At 44.6% G+C, this 21,018-nt stretch overlaps 1 protein-coding gene across 1 annotated transcript; it reads right to left on the bottom strand.

Moving 5' to 3' along the window:
* Positions 1 to 17,815: 17,815 nt before the first annotated feature.
* On the bottom strand, positions 17,816 to 18,820 carry LOC143278438 (uncharacterized). Its single transcript, XM_076583272.1, has one exon. It carries the CDS (start codon positions 18,818 to 18,820, stop codon positions 17,816 to 17,818), a length of 1,005 nt encoding a protein of 334 aa, XP_076439387.1.
* Positions 18,821 to 21,018: the final 2,198 nt, after the last annotated feature.

Below are 21,018 nucleotides of genomic sequence, written 5' to 3'. Positions count from 1 at the left end.
ATTCCAACAGTGTCAGATGAACCAGTCAAGAGCCTTGGAAGATCGTATGAATCCCTGAAAGACACAAAAGGAGGGAAGGAAACCAAGCAGACAGCAGAAGAAGGCCTGCATATCACTGACCAGTGTGGCCTTCCTAGCAAACACAGTTTCAGTTTCAGTAGCTCAAGGAGGCGTCACTGCGTTCGGACAAATCCATATACGCTGCACCACATCTGCCAAGCAGATGCCTGACCAGCAGCGTAACCCAACGCGCTTAGACAGGCCTTGAAAAAAAAAAGGTGAATAAATAATAGAAAGGCTTACATAAATAAATAAATAAATAAATAATTATAAAATAAAAAGGTAGTAGTAATAATAATAATAATAAAATAATAATAAATAAATAAATGAGACAACAATGATGATAAATAAGCAAATAAATGTAAAACATGAAGACACACATTCACACATACACCCACACATGCATAACAGATATGCACCAAACATGCAGTTTCAGAGATATGAAAGCACAGTCAAATACATATAAACGTATATGAGCACCAACACACACACACACACACACCACATTACCCTGCACCTCCTCTCCCCCCCTCCTCCACACAATCATTTCTAGTCTACGTATCGCAGCTTCCACGGCACACACACACACACACACACACACACAGATGAACACTTGTACAAGCACACACACATACGCCCATATCTCCCACCCCCAACCCCCCACACATATATACAAAGATATATATATATATATATATATATATACGTTCCAATATCCTGTTGCTCCCACAATGTAGGCATGCATACACTCACATACCTCATCCTCTACCCCACCCCCCCCCCCCCGCACCCCCACCTCCCCCTCACACACATACACACACACGCACATGCACAGAACTCTCCTGACACTTGTGTACACTTACACTCTCGCGCATGCACAAACGCACTCAAAAACACAGACCCACACATACACACACGCACAGAGGCTGCCACTGATTGGCCGCAAGAGGGATGGGAAAAGATCTCTGATGCCAAGAACGTGGCGTCTAGTGTGTTGCTCAGTCTATTGTATTTGTTTGTTCCGTTATGAAGTAATTTGCGCAATGTTGGTTTGGAAATGATGCCGATATTTGTTTGATTTGCAAAGCATCATGCTCTACCTTTCATGTTAGACTTACGGCCGCTCCTTCTCTCTGCTTTTATTTCTTTGAGGCAATCGATGGTGTGATGGCCTTGTACCTGTTCTTTTTTATATTCTTGGACTTTTCTGAGGATTTCCGATTTTCCTAGATGTAGGCCGCACGTTGGTGTTGCGTTACCAGCAAGTCTGTCAGCTCGCTCATTTCCCTTAACACCTGCATGTCCCGGGCAGTATGACCATGTGAGTTTTTTAATCTGAAAGTTGCGCATTGCCTTATGCCTTGGGCTTCCCATTCCGTTTTCAATTTTCTGTATGAGTTTCATTGAGTCGGTTAGAATCATGGCATTTTGGTTTCCGGGCGTATGGATGGACGATAGCCACTGGAGGGCATGTGCCACAGCTTCAACTTCCATCGTTAGGCTGGAGGTTGTGACTTTGTAGGCAGCATTCTCTTCCCTAACTGTTTTTCCATTTTGTTTCGCAGTGAATCCCCAACCGATTGGTCTTTGGTGACTGAGCCATCTGTGTATATGATGATGTCCTCTTTACTGTTTTCTTCTATGAGTAGCTTCACTTCCGCATCAGTTTTGCCCTCTGGCCATTCCCGACAATGTCTTCCTAGAGTGGGTGAAATGGCTGTGTTGAATAGATGGTCGAGGTTTTCGGGGTTTTTCTCCCATTCTTTTGTTTCTTTCAGGTCTTGTAGTCGGCGTACTAGCTGGATTGTGTCTTCTGCCTGCCCCATCCATGATCTTCCTCGTCCTAGACGGCTGCCTTTTGGTTCTTTGACTGTGTCATGCAGTGGGTTTTGAGGGTTTTCTAATGCTTTGAAGTAGGTCTTGACCTGTTCTAACTTGTTTCTGGCCTGCACTGAAGGAAGGTCAAGCAGGTATCGCATGGATTCTGTGGGCGTCTTTTGTTGTTCCAAGGATCAGCCTCATAGCTTCATTTTGAACTCTTTCTAATTTTAGGAGGTTGCTTTGAGATGGTGTTGTTAGCCCAAGTCCGCAGTCGATCACACTGAGGACGAGTGATTGGTATAGCAGGAAGAAGTGGCGTTGTTCGATAGCTTTGGTTGCCATTGCTTTTAAGACTGAAAGGCCCTTTTTGCATTTGAGAACAGTATTTTCGGTATGTTTTCTGAAGGTCAGCATCCTGTCGAAGTGTATTTCTAGGTAGCGTAGGCATTCAGTTTTCTCGATCTGAATCCCATCGAATGACACTGAAGGTGGTGATTTGCTCGCGGTTCTGTTGTTGAGGGTGCACAGCAACGTTTGGGCTTTCGCTGGATTGATGGAAGATCCTGTGTCTTTGCACCATTGAGCAATATTGTTTAGTTGTTTCTGGACGGCTTTAGTTCTTTCCTGAGCATCTTTCGAAGTTTTGAAGACCAGGCCATCATCCGCAAGAGTAAGCATCCGAGCTATTCCATTGTTGTTTAAGTCTGCAATGTCCTTCGTGTAGACATTGTAGAGGACAGGAGAGAGCGGAGACCCTTGTGGCAGTCCCATGGATAGTTTAGAAGGTGCAGACATCCAGTCTCCGAGGCGTAGGACGACGGTTCTTTCCTGAAGCGCTGCTGCTATCCATCTTGTCAGTGTCAAACTTACTCCATACCTTAGTAGCAGCTCCATGAGGTGCGCAAACTGGACTTTATTGTAGGCATCTTCAAGGTCGATTGCTACTGCTAGTGTTTCTTCTTTTCTTTGAAATCCTTCATACACCTCATGCAAAAGCAGCTGCATTTCCCATGTGGACTTGCCTGTTCTGTAACCACCTTGATTTGAAGGGAGAATGTGCCTGTGTTCAAGATCCCTTGCAAGTTTCCTGGCTATCATGCGTTCCATGAGCTTTCCAGCAATGTTTTGCATGGTTAGGATCCGGTAGCCGCTTTCCTGATGATGGTCCTTTCCTGGTTTTGGTATGGGTTTTAAGAAGCTGTGTGTCCAGTCCTCCAGCACATGTCCATTGTGGAAACTGTTTTGATATAGATTGAAAAGTTTGCTTCTGTCTTCTTCCGATAGTTCCTTGATGTCCGAGTAGCGAACTTTGTCTGGGCCAGGAGCTGATTCTTTCTTGCATTTAGCTATTGCTTCGTTTAGATCATCTATTGTCAAGACATCATCAGGTCCAGTCTGCATAAGGGTTTGGCTTAACTCCTCAACATATTTCTTTTTCTCATCTAAGTTTCTTTGATCGCTCTATTGTATGAAACGTTTGAGCAGGGCGGATCCTTTTTCTTCGTCTGTCTTAAGTTGGTTTGGTTCCGTCAGTGTCTACCATGTCTGGAGTTGTTGTTGTGCACGTTTTCCCTTCCATGCGACGATAAAATTGCCAGAACTCTGTCAATGTTGAGTCATAACTGAGTGCCTCGCAAAACTGTTTCCACTTGTCATTTTTGGCCTCTTGAGCAATGATTTCAAACTGTTTAGTTTTTTCTTTCATTTTTGTTTCAATATCTTTGTCCGGAGATGGTTTTGTTCTTTCTTTTTGCCAAAGTTTGACAGCCGCATGTTTTTCTATCCAGGCTCTGTGTGTGTCGGTATTCCACCATGGGGGCTGAATAGTTTGCATCCTGTTCAGTTTGCCTGTTCGGCAAATACAAAGTGTGGCGTCTACAGTCCATGCTGATACCAAAGCTCCTGTGGCCTCTCCTGATATATGATATCAGCTGTAGCACATTCGAGTCGATTGAGGCAAAGATCAACAAGTACACACGCAAATGGCTCGGTGTCCCACCTGGTCTCACTACTGTTGCCAAGCAAAGCTGAGGCTACCTCTGAAGTCCTTTGTCAAAGAATACAAGGTAGGGAAGGCAAGACTTCTCAGTATGTTCGAAGACTTGGGTGACAGTATTGTGAGATCCAACCAACCCAAGCTGAAGACTGGCAGAAAATGGAAAGTCAGGGAGGCAGTCAGTGCAGTGAAAGAAAGCCATAAGACAAAGGGAACAATAGGACACACCCAAACCAACAGACAAGGCCTGGGATCGACAAAGATGGAATGGTAGTCCAAGGCAAGGTGGAAAGCAAAAAGAGACATGATCATACAGGAGATCAAGAAGGAAGAGGATGATAAAAGAGTCCAGAAGGCAGTCCAGCAATGCCAGCAGGGGCAGTGGACAACATGGTAAAATGCACTCCAAAGGAGCCTCAGCTGGAGCAACATGTGGAATATAGCCCCTCTGAGGATCAGCTTCATCCTAAGATCTGTGTATGACCTCCTTCCCTCGAATACAAACTTGGTGAAATGGGGGAAAACAGATGACCCTTGTTTTTCTTTATACATGGATGTGTGCGTGGTGATCATTTACTCATTTGTTTTTCTCTTTGATATTTGTTTTTCTCTTTGATATTTGCTGGCGGGCATTAGAGCCGAAAGAGAGTTTTCTGTTTTGGTTGAAGGACTGGACTTACAGAAAGCTTTCGATAAAGTTCCATATAATAGGTTAATTGTTAAATTGCAATGATATGGCCATATTTGTGGTAAACTGTTGGAATGGATTAAAAAACAAAACAAAAAACAAACAAACAAACAAACCAAACAACCTTCTTATATGAGAGAACACAGTACGTATCAGTAGTCATCATGCCATGTTAAGGTGAGTAGTGGTGTTCCTCAAGGCAGTGTCTTGGAGCCCACACTCTGTGTATGATATAAATGACATGCCTGATATACTAGACTTTCGTGAAAATCTTCGCAGATGACACAAAGATCTATGAGGAAGTAGATTCTGATGTTGGTAGACTGAAGTTACAAGTTAGTATTGATAAGTTAATACACTGGACTGGTAGATGGCAAATTGAATTTAATAGCAATAAATGTGACGTTTTACACGTAGGCAGGAATAATCCACATTATGGTGTGTGTCCATCGAGATCGATGATGACCATCGTTGTCATCCAGCTGGGGGATCGGGGGAGGGTGGTGGTGGTGTGGGGGTGGGGGGGGACGCTCATGAATCTATCTGTGAATGCGCAGATGGCTGAATAGTCCAATCTGCGCACGAAATGTTCGCTGACAGTTGGGGCAGACAAAGACAGGCATATCATTGTCAGGGAGCTTGTTTGCCCGTGTCTTTCTGGCCTGCCTCTTCTGAACAGCTGCAGCAGTCCTGTTGGCCTCGCACAACTTGGCGCCTTTGTGCACAGCAGCGCGCCATTTGTCACGGTCCACTGCAGATTCCTCCCAGGAGTCAGGGTTGATATCAAACGCTTTCAGAGAGACTTTCAGAGTATCTCTGAAGCGCTTCTTCTGACCTCCGTGTGATCTCTTCCCTTGTTGCAGCTCGCCATAGAAGAGCCTTTTGGGCAGCCGATGGTCTGGCATGCGCGCCACGTGTCCAGCCCAGCAAAGCTGGGACTGCATCAGGATGGTGAAGATGCTGGGAAGGGTGGCTTTTGCGAGCACCTCTGTGTCTGGGGTCTTGTCTTGCCACTTGATGTTCAGTAGCTTCCTGAGGCATGTTGTGTGGAAGTGGTTCAGCTTCTTGGCATGTCGTTGGTACACTGTCCAAGTTTCGCAGGCGTACAGTAGTGTGGGGAGAACTACTGCTCTGTAGACCTTTAGCTTGGTCTCAAGACTAATGCCTCTTCTGTTCCAGACATTTGCATTGAGTCTACCAAAAGCTGCGCTTGCTCTTGCAATCCTGACGTTCACTTCATCGTCGATTGTCACATTTCGTGACAGTGTGCTGCCAAGGTATGTGAACCGCTCCACCGCACTGAGTCTCTGACCGTTGACTGTGATGTTGGGCTCAACGTGGGGTTTCCCTGGGGCTGGCTGATGGAGAACTTCAGTTTTCCTCGTGCTGATGGTAAGGCCGAAGTTCCTGCTGGCAGTGGCAAACTTGTCAATGCTGAGTTGCATGTCAGCTTCAGATCCAGCGTTGAGGGCACAATCATCAGCAAACAAAAGGTCTCTGATGATGTCTGTCATGACCTTCGTTTTTGCTTGAAGCCTTCTGAGGTTAAACAGCTTGCCATCTGTTCGGTACTTTAGGCCGATTCCAACATCGCCATCTCTGAAGGCATCAGTAAGCATTGCAGAGAACATGAGGCTGAACAGTGTTGGAGCCAGGACGCAGCCTTGCTTGACACCATTTGTGACAGGAAAAGGAGAAGATGTTTCGCCATTGTCCTGGACTCGAGCCTGCATGCCTTCATGAAATTGGCTGACCAAGGAAATAAGTTTCCGAGGGCATCCGTACTTGGCCATGATCTTTCACAGTCCCTCTCTACTCACGGTGTCGAAGGCCTTAGTGAGGTCGACATAGGTGGAAAACAGATCAGCATTTTGCTCCTGACATTTCTCTTGCAGCTGCCTTGCAGCAAACACCATGTCGTTTGTTCCGTGCTCTTTCCGGAATCCACATTGGCTCTCAGGCAAATGACCTTGGTCAAGGTGTGCTGTGAAGCGGTTTAGTAGGATCCTGGCAAGTATCTTGCCTGCGATGGAGAGCAAGGAAATGCCCCGATGGTTATCACAGGCTTGCCGGTTCCCCTTTCGCTTGTACAAGTGAATGATAGATGCATCTTTGAAATGCTGGGGGATCGTCTCTTCTTTCCACATGAGTGAGTACAGCTGATGGAGCTTCTCAGTCAGCACAGTGCCTCCATCCTTGTAGACCTCTGCTGGTATGGAGTCTGAGCCAGGTGCTTTGCCACTGGATAGCAGACGGATTGCTTTCTGGGTCTCAAGAAGTGTTGGCGGATCGTCCAGTGCTTCGTTGATGGGGACTTGTGGGAGACGGTCTATGGCTTCATCATTTATGGAGGAAGGGCGATTTAAGACACTGTTGAAGTGCTCAGCCCAGCGTTCGAGAATTTTCTCCTTCTCGGTGATCAAGGTATTCCCATCTGCACTGAGGAGGGGGGATGATCCTGAGGATGTGGGGCCGTAGACTTCTTTTAAGGCATCATAGAACTTCATATCGTGCCTGTCAGCATATCCCTGGATCTCATCAGCTTTGTCACTCATCCTGCATCTGACATAACTTTTGCTGAACAGTCCTGCGGATGGCATTGTACGCATCCTTTTTTGATGTGGACTTTGGGTTGCTCAGGTAGGCTTGATGCAGACGGCGTTTCTCATCCAGAAGCTGCTTGATTTCATCACAGTTTTCATCAAACCAGTCTTTGTGCTTTCTGGTCATGGGTCCCAGGGTCTCTGAAGCTGTACTATAGATCCAGCTCGCGCAGGGTCCTCCAGTCAGACTCCACATTCTGGTTGTCCAGAGAGGCGGATTCCAGACGATCTTCCAGGAGCTCCACAAAGGTCTGTTTGATGGTGATGTTTTTCAGCTTAGCGATGTTGAGCCGTTTTGGAGCCTTCTGGCCTTGGGGGCGTCTCTTGGGCTGGATTCGAATATTCAGCTTCGAGACTACAAGGCGATGGTCTGTCCAACACTCGGCGCCGCACATGGTCTTTGTCACACGTACATCTTGCCTCTCCCTTTTCCTGACGATGACATAATCGATGAGATGCCAATGCTTTGAGCGAGGGTGCATCCATGACGTCCTGTTGCGGGTAGGGAGGCAGAAAACTGTGTTGGTTATCAGCAGTGCGTGCTCTGCACAGGTCTGAAGCAAAAGCAATCCATTTGGGTTGCAGTGGCCCACGCCGTACTTTCCAATCACTCCATCCCAGGAGATGTAGTCAGAGCCAACTCTAGCGTTGAAGTCCCCAAGAATGATGAGCTTGTCTGCTTTAGGGATAGCAGCAATGACAGAGTGAAGGTCCTCGTAGAACTTCGCCTTCACTTCATCTGGGTTGGTCATGGTTGGGGCGTAGGCACTGACAATGGTGAGGTGCTTCTGGCCAGATGCCAGTGGGAGTTTCATGGTCATAAGCCTATCGTTGACTCCCTTTGGGATTCCAGCTAGCTTGCTGACAAGTGCTGTTTTTACTGCAAAACCAACGCCAGCCTCACGTCGCTCTTCGCTTCCTCGTCCACTCCAGAAGAAGGTGTAACCAGATCCCAGTTCATAGAGCTCGCCTTCGCCTGCAAGGCGAGTCTCACTCAAGGCTGTGATGTCGATGTTGTATCTGGCGAGTTCGGATGCAACTAGTGCCGTTCTCCTTTGGGGTCTGTCCGCGTCATCTCTGTCCAGGAGAGTCCTTATGTTCCAAGCACCAATGGTGAGAGGAACGATCCTTGTTTTTTTCTTTTCTTTCTCTTTGTTTCGACCGCTGATGTAGGGTCCCCGCCAGCCGCTGTATGCTGGCCAGGGTGATATGGAGCAGGCAGTTTTTAGGGCACCTTTTCTAGCCCCTTCCTCATGCCAGGGAGGTGAGCAGTGCATTCCTAAAGGGGGCTGCTCAGACGCTCAGACGGCTGCCGAGCTCCATCGCTGCTCCTGTCGATGAAGAACGACCCTATGGCCTGAGCCGCCTGCGTGCAGGTCTGCGGCTGCGACTGCCAGTGTACCCACACCTGTCGTTTCGTCGCTCGCCTGTCGCCACAGGACTTGGGGGTGATGAAATGATGAAGGATGAAAGGTCATTAAGGATGACTGATGACTTGCGCGATGAGTTTGTTTAAAGTGAAGAGGAGTTGCGCAACGTCGACCTCACTCTCTCGTCCGGGTCCACCAATTTCCAGTGGCAAGACTAAGTCGAGACGACTGGAGGATGAGCACAGATGCAGTGGATGACCAAGATATCCTTTCGGTGTCTCATCTTGCTCTCTGCACTCCACAGTGCGTTGCTGTAACCGCCTTCCTCTCCGTTGAACCGATAGGTTTCTTCCGCAGATTCTGCCGGATCCAGACTTCGCATGCATGGGTAGACACACCCCGGGGGCCAACTGCGTGTGGCATGCACACAGCACAGTGGAGCTAGATGGCCGTCGGTGGCTCTCCTGAGCCGACGCCCTTTTATGGATCTCGTTTTTAATTCCATAAGGGTGTCTAGCCACCCGCCTCACCAGTCCCGGAAGGGAGCGGTGGGAGTGCCGGTTTAGTCGCCGGCAACCCGACCCTGAACAGGTTGTACTGGATTACAGGTTACCAGTAGCAGATCTAATGACCTGACCTGGCAGTATAAGTATTATATGGATGGCACTGAGTTGCAGGAGACTTCATCGGAGAGAGATCTTGGGGTCCTTGTTGACTCTGATCTCTCTTTTGATGTTCATGTTAATGAAACCATTAAAAAAAGCCAGTAGATTGACTGGAATGTTAGTAGGGAATATACAGTGTAAAAGTAAGAACATTATAGTGCCATTATTTAAGTCATTAGGCAGGCCAGTCTTGGAATGTGGGAATGTTGTTTGGAATACGGGCTTAGTGAAACACACAGTACTGAAAATGTTCAGCGACGATTTACTACAAGAATCATTGACTTGGCTGATATGGACTATGAAAATAGATTACAAGCACTTCAGTTACCTAGTTTAGAGTATAGAAGACTGCGTGGTGATTTAATAGAGATGTATAAAATGACTCATGGATTATATGACAGCAGAACTATAGATTCTTTGTTCATATTGAATGAGAACACTGCTACACGAGGCCATTCCTACAAACTGTTAAAAGTTTCAGTAAAAACTTCCAGATTTTCACATTTGTTTTACTAACAGAGTAACGAATGTTTGGAATAATTTGCCACAAGATGTTTCCGCAGGAACAGCGAATATATATATATATATATATATAATTCATTTACAGAATTTTAAATACAAAACTCATCTAGCCATATTTCTTGACATTCAAGCATTGTGTGTTCAATGTTGGAAAAATGCATCTGTCATAATTATATGGGTAATCTTTTTGCTTCCCACTTCAAGCGGGCAAAAGGTATTGTCAGGCCTTCACGTCTTGGTAATTATGATATGAATGATTTCGTTGTTTCGATCGGGAACGAGCGCATGACGTCACGCGCAATGCATTATGGGATCGTTCAGCACACGGTTCGCCTTGGGGCCGTGCCGGTCGGGAGTATTCCCGGGGGCCGCTACGGTGGCCGGAATGGCCCAGCTGGAGATGTGAACACATCAGCGGAATGCTCCACATCTCCCCTATCAGTCACCAGCACATCCCTCGGCAGACCAGGTAAACTGCGCAGAGACACAGTGTTAACATACACACACAGAGACACACAGGGCAGACTGTTAACACACACAGACACACAGTGTTAACACACAGGGCAGACAGTGTTAACACACACACAGAGACACAGTGTTAACACACACACAGGGCAGACAGTGTTAACACACACACAGAGACACAGTGTTAACACACACACAGGGCAGACAGTGTTAACACACACACAGACACAGTGTTAACACACAGGGCAGACAGTGTTAACACACACACAGAGACACAGTGTTAACACACACACAGGGCAGACAGTGTTAACACACACACACACAGGGCGGACAGTGTTAACACAGAGAGACACAGTGTTAACACACACACTGTGAGAGCACACACACACACACACACACACAGTGTGAGCACACACACACACACACACACACAGCACACACACACACACGTGCGCACACACACACACACACGCACACACACACACACACACACACACACACACACAGAGTGTTAGCACACCCACACTCACACAGATTTAACACAGAATGTTCACACACACACACACACACACACACACACACACACACACACACACAGTGTTAGCACACCCACGCTCGCACAGATTTAACACAGAGAGTGTTTACACACACACACACACACACTATATATATATATATATATATATATATATAACACAGACACACACACGCGCGCCTCTCTCTGATGCAGATTTCCACAGACGGATCGTGTGGAGAGCTGGTCATGGGCCATTTTTCCACCTCTCTTCCCTTCTTCACCACTCTCCCCACCCCTCTCCCGCTAATGTTCCTCTCCCTCCACCCTCCCCACTCCACCTACCTCTTCCCAGCAGCAGTACCCCCTCCCCCACTCCCCCCACCCCCCGCACCCTCCCTCCTCCCTTTTCCCCCAACATGCACTGCAGGGAGCGGGGAGGGAGGGGGAAGGGGGACTGAGTGCGTCGCCAACTGCCCCGGCCTTGACTTCCCCTCCCTTCCATCCCCCTCCCCCCCCCCCTCTCTCAGCGCCATTGCCACATCCTCTCCGCCTGCTCCTTGTGCTCTGTACCCCTCCCACTCCCCCTCTGCCCGCCCGCCCACTGGTTCCGGTGTCACCCCAGGGTTGAACCCCCCTCTCACCGTTACTGTCAATTCCTTCCTCTTTCCTTTTCTTCACCACTCTTTCTTTGTGACTCACTTGTGTAAACAGAGGGAGTCTATGTTTTAACCCGGTGTTCGGTTGTGTGTGTGTGTGTGTGTGTGTGTGTGTGTGTCCGTTGTAAACTTTAACATTGCCATTTTCTCTGCAAATACTTTGTCAGTTGACACCAAATTTGGCATAAAAATAGGACAAATTCAGTTCTTTCCAGTCATCTTGTTAAAAACAATATTGCACCTCTCGGATGGGCACAAATTTTTTTTAAAAAGAAGCCAAATTATATGCAAACTGAATTTAGTTTTTTTTTTTTTTTTTTTTAAATTCTCTAAACTTGGGACTTTGATCTGACACAGCATCGAGCAATCTTTTTTTTAAAATTTTTTTTTACATATATATATCATTTTTTGTTCAATCAGAAACTTCTTTTGCTAAGCATGGAAGTTATATTTCTGGTGCATGTCTTTGGTGCAGATAGTAAAAAAGGGAAATTAATCTGTAATTAATGCTACGGGGGGTAATTTGCTTTAAACTTATCTTTCTCATTTAACATTACATTTTGAAATTATACTCAATAGATAAAAAGCTTATGTGTTTTACTCTCAGTGTCAGTACAGGGCTTTCACTATGTTCATTCGCCCAAGCGGTCCTTTTAGGAAGATACTAAAATCCATACTACGAGTGGACTTTATAGATCTGTTAGCTGAGCCCTGAAGGTCAATTGCGTACACATATTTATACATATTCAAAGTGCGTGCTCATATTCCTCGCGAACGCGAAGGACGCCATTTTGTTTCAAGTTGTTGACCTGCCCGTTCAATCCTATATTCAATTGACAATACACAATAACATGTGACGGAAAGTTGGAAAAGGAGATTTATTCAGTGAAAGATTTGTGAACGCCTCATGACTTACTGGATTATGCCCCAAATTGCCATAAAAATATCAACAAAATCAGTCGGAATTCACAGTTTAAAATAATAAACCATGAGAGTTAATACCCTTGATGAAACGTAACAATTTCCAGTCTTGACTTTTCTCAAAATTAAGTCCTTTTCACTTCATACGACGTTTAGAAGTACTTGTACTCGGGTCTACATGTTATTAGTTTAACAAAATACTCAATTTTCATAACAACTTTAAAACTATAAAACTAGAATGAACATAAAAGAGAAATTGAATCAACCTTGTCGTACATTCCTAGCGGGTGTAACTAAACTTGAACATCTATCTAGATCCAGAGAAAACGGCTAAATGTTGCAGTGTGATTGCGGCGATAGCCACGTCTCCTTTACCGCGGACTTAATTTTTTTTTTTTTTTCTCTTAAAGGTTTTTTGAATGCCCAAGATACAACAAATAACATGATTTAAATAGCGTTCTCATTGCGTATACCGCAATCGGTTTATCGCCCTTAAAAAAGCATGTTTGAATGTTAAATTTTTGAACGTCAGTTAAGGAGCTACGATACTGTAATGGGTAATACAGTTTCTTCTCACCCGAACACGTGGGGTTCGAATCTGCCTTCAGGACTTTTTTTTTTTTTTTTTTTTAACCCGAAGCTTCATAATAACAAATACAGAACACATTTTAACGATTGGATCTTTTTTTAAGTGTATCACAGTTGAGTCTTGAAGGCCTTTCCTCTCTTGTTTAAAATATTTTTTTAATCGATTTGGTCAAGGTGGACACATTTTCATCATGTGTAACAGTGCAATTTTATAACATATAACAGACATTATACTTAGCATCAGCATAGAGTTATGGGCAATTTGCTTAGCTAACGTAATGTGAAAAGAACACAACCCATACATTGTTTTCTAGATTAAAAAACAAAACAAAAACAAAACGTGTAGAGTATCTTATGTATGAACACATTTCCTCTAGTTTTCCATACATGACTATATAAAACACCCATTACATAGTCATGTTAAACATTATTACTGCAGACACATAAGTGCACATAAATACACATACATATATTATTAATTTCACATACATCTGTTCTTCAAGTATAAAAATATATCATTGAACCTTCGTTATTGTTGTGTGTTTTGATCTTTCATCATATTTTGTTGTGGGTTATTGTTTTCAATAAGTTTTATTTTTGGACACCATTTTCTCGTAAATACAACGCTTAACATTTCCATTGAATGCAGATATCTTTCTACTTTACTGATAACTTTCTTAAATCATTCAGTATCAGTAGCTCAAGGAGGCGTCACTGCGTTCGGTCAAATTCATACACGCCGCTACACCACATCTGCCAAGCAGATGCCTGACCAGCAGCGTAACCCAACGCGCTTAGTCAGGCCTTGAGAACTATATGTTTGTGTGTGTGATAAATAAATAGATAAATAAATAAAATAACAAAATTTAAAAGAAAGAAAAAATAATTTAAAAAAACCCCAACAAAACAAGACACAAAAATACTTACTTATGCTCATCGCTCCCGGTGGAGCATAGGCCATCGACGACTCCTCGCCATCGCACTCTCTTCTGGCCATTCCAGTCCAGTTGGTCCCTTGCTGCTTCAGCTTTCGCATTTTCCCTCATCAGTAAAATCTATACTAATTATTAATTGATTCGTGAGTATTTCGACCAATGATGGACGTTTTCCGTATACATATTTTGTAAGCGAATGTATCATATCTTCATTTTCAGTCATTAGTATGCCGAACAAATCCTTCCTCTGCGCTAGAGCCGGCTGTACCCTGAAAGGCGTCACAGTTTTTTCGCAGTTCATATCTTTTGCAATCAGATCTGGGCTTGATTTAAATGAATAGAACCATTTATACCTATCATTGCTTTCTATTTCTTCGCGCCACTTTTGTTTGTAACGTTCTTTAAGTCTGTCTTTAAGTTCCGATACAAAGCCGCTCTCTTGCCCAGAGAGAGAGAGAGAGAGAGAGAGAGAGAGAGAGAGAGAGAATTGCTAATGAATCAAGGGAACTAACTGCATATCGACTTACCAGACAAAGTTGAAGAAAGGGCAGTAATTAATTCCCTTTGTTCCCGACGTTGGCGTGCGTGTGTGTGTGTGTGTGTGTGTGTGTGTGTGTGTGTGTGTGTGTTCTTTCTGAGTAGTTTAACGTCTTTTCACTGTTAACTCTCTCCATACGAACGGCGACAGAGACGACGTTAACAGCGTTTCACCCCAATTACCATCATCAAAATATTGCAAGCGGAAGGCTCTTATACTGAAGAGGTGAATGTTGACAAAGAATACCACAATTCTGACGACGGAAACTAAAGGCTGGGTCATTCAGACACCCACTGGGACATCCGAGGGTCTGTGTAGAGGAGAAGAGAGGACTGGCCGTACTGAGTGAGTTAAGGGGTAGGGAGGAATGTACTATGTGTGTACGTGGGCGTTGGGGTTGGGGGTGATGAAAAGAGATAATGGGATGACTGAGACAAAGGAGACATAAAAAGCGGTGTGTGATGTGTGTGTGTGTGGTGTGTGTGTGTGTGTGTGTGTGCGCGCGCGCGCGCGCGTCCGTGTGTGTTTGTGTGTAACACACATGTCTTCTTCACTGCTGTTTTTCCTCAGTTTTGTTACTGATGAACATGCATGTGTCTTTTCCGATGGACGCTTGGTAATGACTTTTAATGTAGGATAAAATTAATGTGATGTGATGTCTGTGTTCTTCAATGTCCTAGTGATGTAACCAGTGTGTGTCCTCACTGTGCACGTACATGTCATTACGTATACCGTCATAATTTCTATATTATTATGGTATGTATTATCAGTCAGTCACACACAGTCAGTCAGGTTAGGGCCATAGCCCTTGCTACTGGTACCATGTAACCCAGTACTAACTGCCGCATGTGAAGTCTCCCAACGACAGACATGCGGAGAAGGAAACCTTTCCCAACGGCTGTAAAGGCGGAAGAGGATGACCAAAGGGCAGGGGGGAGCTCTTATCTTTGGCTGGAAGTCCTCCTAGGAGATGGAACTCTGAAGAAAAAACCTGCACCTACTGAGGCCGTCCTACACGTGGCAGTATCTGCACCTGTGGGACTGTGAGCGTCGGTAGGCGAGAGAGTGGGGAAGGGACTGCACAACTCCTCTTCACTAAAAAAAGTCACCCGTGTTGATCAGGCAACCAGGCTAATGTCGGAACGACGAGTTAGCCCTTCCAACACCCAGCTTTCCCAAGCCCTGCGGCGATGGAGAAGTGGTAACGGGGACAGGCAGAGGATGCTGCTGGCAGTTCCTAGTCACGACTCTGCACGCAGGCGGCTGTGGGGTGATAGTCGTCCGCCGTAGACTGGGGCAGATGCGGCGCCCGTATCCTCCCACAGTGTCAGAGCAGCCCTTTTTAGGGACAGCACTGCTTTTCCCACATGGGGAAGGGGAGATAAAAGGATCCCTAAACAAAGCCTGCCTCACCTAATACCTAGTAGGAAACCACACCTACTTGGACATCCAACACTAGAGGTTGAAAACAACAGAAGAAAAGAACCAGGAGTCATGCCCTGTGTCTGGGTGCCTGGAATTTTCGCATCCTTTTAGACAGAGACGACAGACCAGAAAGGCGCACAGCGCTCATTGCTAGAATGCTTGATCGCTACCAGCTGGACATAGCATAGGCCAGGAGACATATAGAGGCCAGCCACAAAAGGGTTTTTCTACTGTCTTATTTACAATAGTTATGAGAACATAAGAAGAGAAGAAGAAGAGATAAGAGGAAAACAGTGCACTGATAAGGACACAATCAAACAAAATGTCATTAATCACAACATGTCAGCACAAGTGAATAGAAAAGCACATGTATATATATTACATGGAAGGACTACCACTCGGTTTGGGATAAGCAACAGCATAAGATAAGATAGTGCATATGTGTGAAGACCAAACACTGACATCAATTGACATTTCTAATATATTTGCATAGTGTAAATAATGTGGCGAATGCTAAGCGAGTAAGAGAGCAGGACCTAGCCGGTGACTCGCCAGGTGAAAAGTGACCAGATGATCACCCACTCTGCCAGTTTATGCAAGTTAAGCAGACTGCAAAGACAATCGTGTGTGCTGTGAAGCAGATGGGCTCAAATCAGAAAAAATCTGAAAGTACTGTGTTTGTTTCAAGGTGTTCAGTGATAGATTTCTACATGATTCCTGAACCGATTTACGTTGGATAGGTCACAAAAGAAAGAGCTCAACACCTACTTTCTAATGCGTATAAAATGGAGTGTTGATTATTCAAGATGAACTTATAATCTTAATTTAAGTCACCTGAAAAGGGTCAGTTTTAGTGAGCTCATTGTGGAAAATTACAAACTGTGTTAAATCAATTTAACACAGGGAAACATAAATGGAATAGATTTAAAGATGTAATTGCGATGATTTTGCCAGTATATAACTTGCAGTTTATTGATCCAATAAAAGATATATCAATTAAGTACGCTGCAGCAGAAACACAGATTAGAGCTCACCCAATGGCGACATTGGTTATGGGGTTGTGTGGCGAGAAGGACAAAATTATGTAAGCTTAGCGTCTGTTGAAATCTTTAGACTGACGAACGATTAAACTGAAATCAAGCATGCTTCTAACTGATTAAAGTGTGTGTGTAAGCAGAACAAATATAATATTGCAGTGAACATTACAGAGATTTGATTTAATAGGTGTTGAGAGAATAGGTTTAGAATGGGCTTTGCGTTCAAATGGGGAATGGTGTCACATCCTGCGCGAGCAGTTGAAGGCCGGTGGGTTAGTTGCAAAAACGCTGTTTGCTGTACAGCTTGTGCATAATGCAGTATCTGAAGCCTAAGAGTGCTGTCTGAAGCAGTATCTGAAGCTGAGCACTTGGCTACATTATGATTCACCTTACAATACGAAAGTTATAAATCAAATTCTGTAACAGCTCGTGTTTGGCTGATTTTGAGAAAACCATGACCACATACACATGATACATATAAGTGATCACCAAATGCTATCATGAGATGCAACATGTCTATCTGAAATGAAGAAGACAACTTTGACACGAGCATTGTTCCATAGAAAGTCCTTGCACCGGGCTGAGCTTTATTTGTGAAGACGAATCATTGACAGGCCTGTGCATTCACGTCCCTCTTAGTGGAACATGCCAGTGTCATTCTAATGGTTTTCCAGGTTTTCAGTAATATAGGCCTTTTCATCAACATAAAACTTCCTGCAAGCATGCTTTGTGTGTGTGCATGCATGCTTGCTTGTGTGCTTGCTTGCGTGCATGCGTGCGTGCGCATGCCTCTGTTCTGGACGTGTGTGTACCAAAGGCTAATGCTCATTTTTTTCAGATTTCATGAATAAAAAAAATGGTTAAATTTTGTTTTAAAACCAATCTTGACTTTTTCCCATGGATGTGTTTCGAATGAGAGCCAAAAATGAGTTTTCTGTATCAACCTGCCCCGGTTTGTGAAGGCTCGTGGGTAGGCGGTACCCACTACCTGAGCAACATCATGGATGGTCATCCGTCTCCCTGGATGGCTGTGCATCCAGTCGCTACTGGCAGCATGAAACGCCCGCTTGAATGGTCCGAAGACTGCTCTGTCCAAAGGCTTGTGTGAGGAGGGAAGCTAAGCAGGACGATGTTCTTTTCCCGACAAAAGTCGACCACATCCAAGGACACATGGGATTCGTGGTTGTCTAATATGAGCAGCACTTTCCGGTCTGGGCCGCGGTGTGCGAAAGAAGCAAAATGGTGCAGACATTCAAGGAAGATCTCCTTTGTCATCCACCCAGAGCGACTGGCAAAGCCACATGCACCAGGAGGTGCACTGTTCATCATAAAGTCTCTGAAATTCACTCTTGGGAAAATCAGGCAGGGAGGCACGGAGTTCCCAATGGCATTGATAAAGCCGAGCATCGTCACAGTTTCGCCCCTTTCGTGGGACACCATCTGGGCAACTTGTTTGACCCCTGCCTCTGCCACCACTCTCTGAGGCTTCTGCGATGTTTGAAGGCCAGTTTCATCTGGATTGTAGATATCACCCGGCTCAAATCCATAACGTCCGTACAGGTCCTTCATGTTATCAAAGAATGTTTTCACATTCGTTCTGTTGAAAACAGTGGCTCTGGCTATGCTGGTCGATTCTGGAGTCCTTGAACTTATTTTGTTGTGGTGCCGCTTCTGAAAGCTGAACAGCCAGTCCTCTCCTGTTCGGCCGGTCTCCCAAGTGTCAGGGAATTTTTTTGTGTTTCTTTCAGCGAGTTGATAAGCCAGCCTTCTAAGAGTTTTAGTGTCAACCGGAAACCCAATTCTTGACGCTTTGATGATGTATTCCACCAGCTCCTCTTCTTCAGATTGGCTGAAGACCTGTCGTGATCGACAGCTTTCTGGAAAAGTTTGCAGCTCCTCACCTGTCTTCTTTTTCTTGAACACTCTGTACAAAGTGTCTTTGTTGACTCTGTACTGTTCAGCAGCTTGGCGAAATGTCTGTCCACTATTCACTGCCTCCACAGCCTTTTCCATGTCTTCAAGTGCATAGGACCCCCTCTCAGTCTTTCTTTTGTAGTTTCTCACCATCTGTAATTATAGATAAAACAATTAAATCATAAACAAGTACAATAAAAAAAAAAACCAAGATGAAAAATAACGGCTGGGGTACGTTGATACAAACCAGGGGCAGGTTGATACAGGTATCAACCTGCCCCGTATCAACCTGCCCTGAAGGGGGTTGCTGCAAAACATAGCAAACAGACACTCCACCATGAAAGACAGCTATTTTCTTGCTGTGTGATTAGATTTCATAGATTCTTAGCTAACACTTAATAGCTTGCCAACTTTGCCTGCAAGAAATTCGCGCCACTATAAAGATTAAGAGAGGTAGCTAAAATTTTACTCACCTTGTTGAATCAGCCCACACCGCGTGGTTCCAGCGTGCGCGTTAGCGGTTTCCCGCGCAATCTTAGTTGAGGGTGAAGGTCGGGCCTTGATAAAACTTGGATCGGAAGAGAAACGGCCAGACTCAGCGAAATTATTGTGATATTGAGGTTGTATCAACCTGCCCCGCGTATCAACCTGCCCCGGTCTCCCCTACACTAGACTTGTAATTTGTCTTTAATGTGCTCTTGGTTTCAAATTTGGAAAATGTTTGGGATTAGCTACATTCTTTGTGTTTACACAATACTGGTAATATTGATTATTTGAATCTATAAGCAATTTCTTAATCGATTTCTAGATATATTTTCTATACTACTAAAGCATTCATGTAGATCTAACTGGATGTCAAGTTGTATTGCTCCTTCGAAATTACGTGCTGCTCTTCTAGCTGCTTGGTCTACCCACTCATTAGAAGATATTCCACAGTGCGAAAGTACCCAACAGAAAGTTCTTTAATGCCCTGTTTTGTCAATTGGTGAATAATATGTTTTAATTCCAGTCATATCAATTCGCCTCTTTGAGTTTGGAGTTTCTATAGTTTGTAACACTGACTTCGAGTCTACACAGAATAAAATCTCACATACAGTTTTTAGAGTGTCTGTAATATAATTTAAGGCCATAGGTGAAAATGGAATATTGTCTACCAATATAGTATAATTTTTCTATTCTAAATGAAGGAATTACAAAAGCCGCTCCTGAATTACCATTTTCTAGAACAGATCCATCTGTGTATATTTTTAGATAATTTGAATATTGATTTTCTATATGGGAGAGTACTTCAGGTTTTAACAGAAATGGTGACTGGTTCTTGGATAGATTTGTATAATCTATGTCAAAGGTAGCTTTACACTGCTCCCATTCAGGGACTGGTGAAAAAGTAGGTCTTTTTGCAATTTGCTTGTCTTTTCTTTCCGTTGCACTAATGATACCTGATACAAATGTATTAATGGATGTCATAGACTGTATCGTCTTAGTTCTTTTAGCAAAATCTTTTTGTGAACTCAAATTAGCTTCTTCTTTTTAAAAGGTTTTATATGCGGAAGATTTGATAACGAATTTCGCGGCTGAACCTTTCCTTTGTTCATCAGAGATAAAACACCTGCTTCTCTGTAAGTTCCTAAATTTGATGTAAGAATGGGCACACCAAGAGCCAGTTTATATGCCTCACAAGCAATGCTTTGCAGCTTCTTTAACAAATGCAGTAGAGCACTGAAAAATACTTCTTGAGCGTGTGTGTGTGTGTGTGTGTGTGTGTGTGTGTGTGTGTGTGTGTGTGTGTGAGAGAGAGAGAGAGACAGACAGACAGACAGACAAACTCAACTCCGTGAATTGAACCATTCCCAATAAAACTCCCGGTTCCTGAATGGACTGCCCAGTGTGTGCCCCCTCCCACACCCCCACTCCCCCCACCCCCTTCCCTACCTCACCTGTCTCCCATCCATGTCTTCAAAGCAGTCAGGTCACAGGCCCTCTTCTGTGACACGGTGAAATTGTTATCTTTGCCCAGCTTAGGAGAGAGAGAGAGAGAGAGAGAGAGAGAGAGAGAGCATGTTTATGTCCCTGTTAGCAGTTAGAATGGTCCATGCTTTTGCGTGATTATTTCACGTGCACAATATTATTGGTGCAGGATGTATGTGCTGCATTCTGGTATCTTTTTACACAGTCAGTTCTCCGACCTCTCCTTGGACAACCAGTGGCTGTCATTTCGTCAGATCTCAGTGAGCTGGGCAACGGCATCGTGAGTGGGCCTCTGTCAACTTGATAGGGTGAGTGAAATATGAATATTT

Source organism: Babylonia areolata, chromosome 2 (assembly GCF_041734735.1).
Source record: "Babylonia areolata isolate BAREFJ2019XMU chromosome 2, ASM4173473v1, whole genome shotgun sequence".
Classification (NCBI taxonomy): Eukaryota; Metazoa; Mollusca; class Gastropoda; order Neogastropoda; family Buccinidae; genus Babylonia; species Babylonia areolata.
This window is presented reverse-complemented; position numbering and strand designations above follow the sequence as displayed.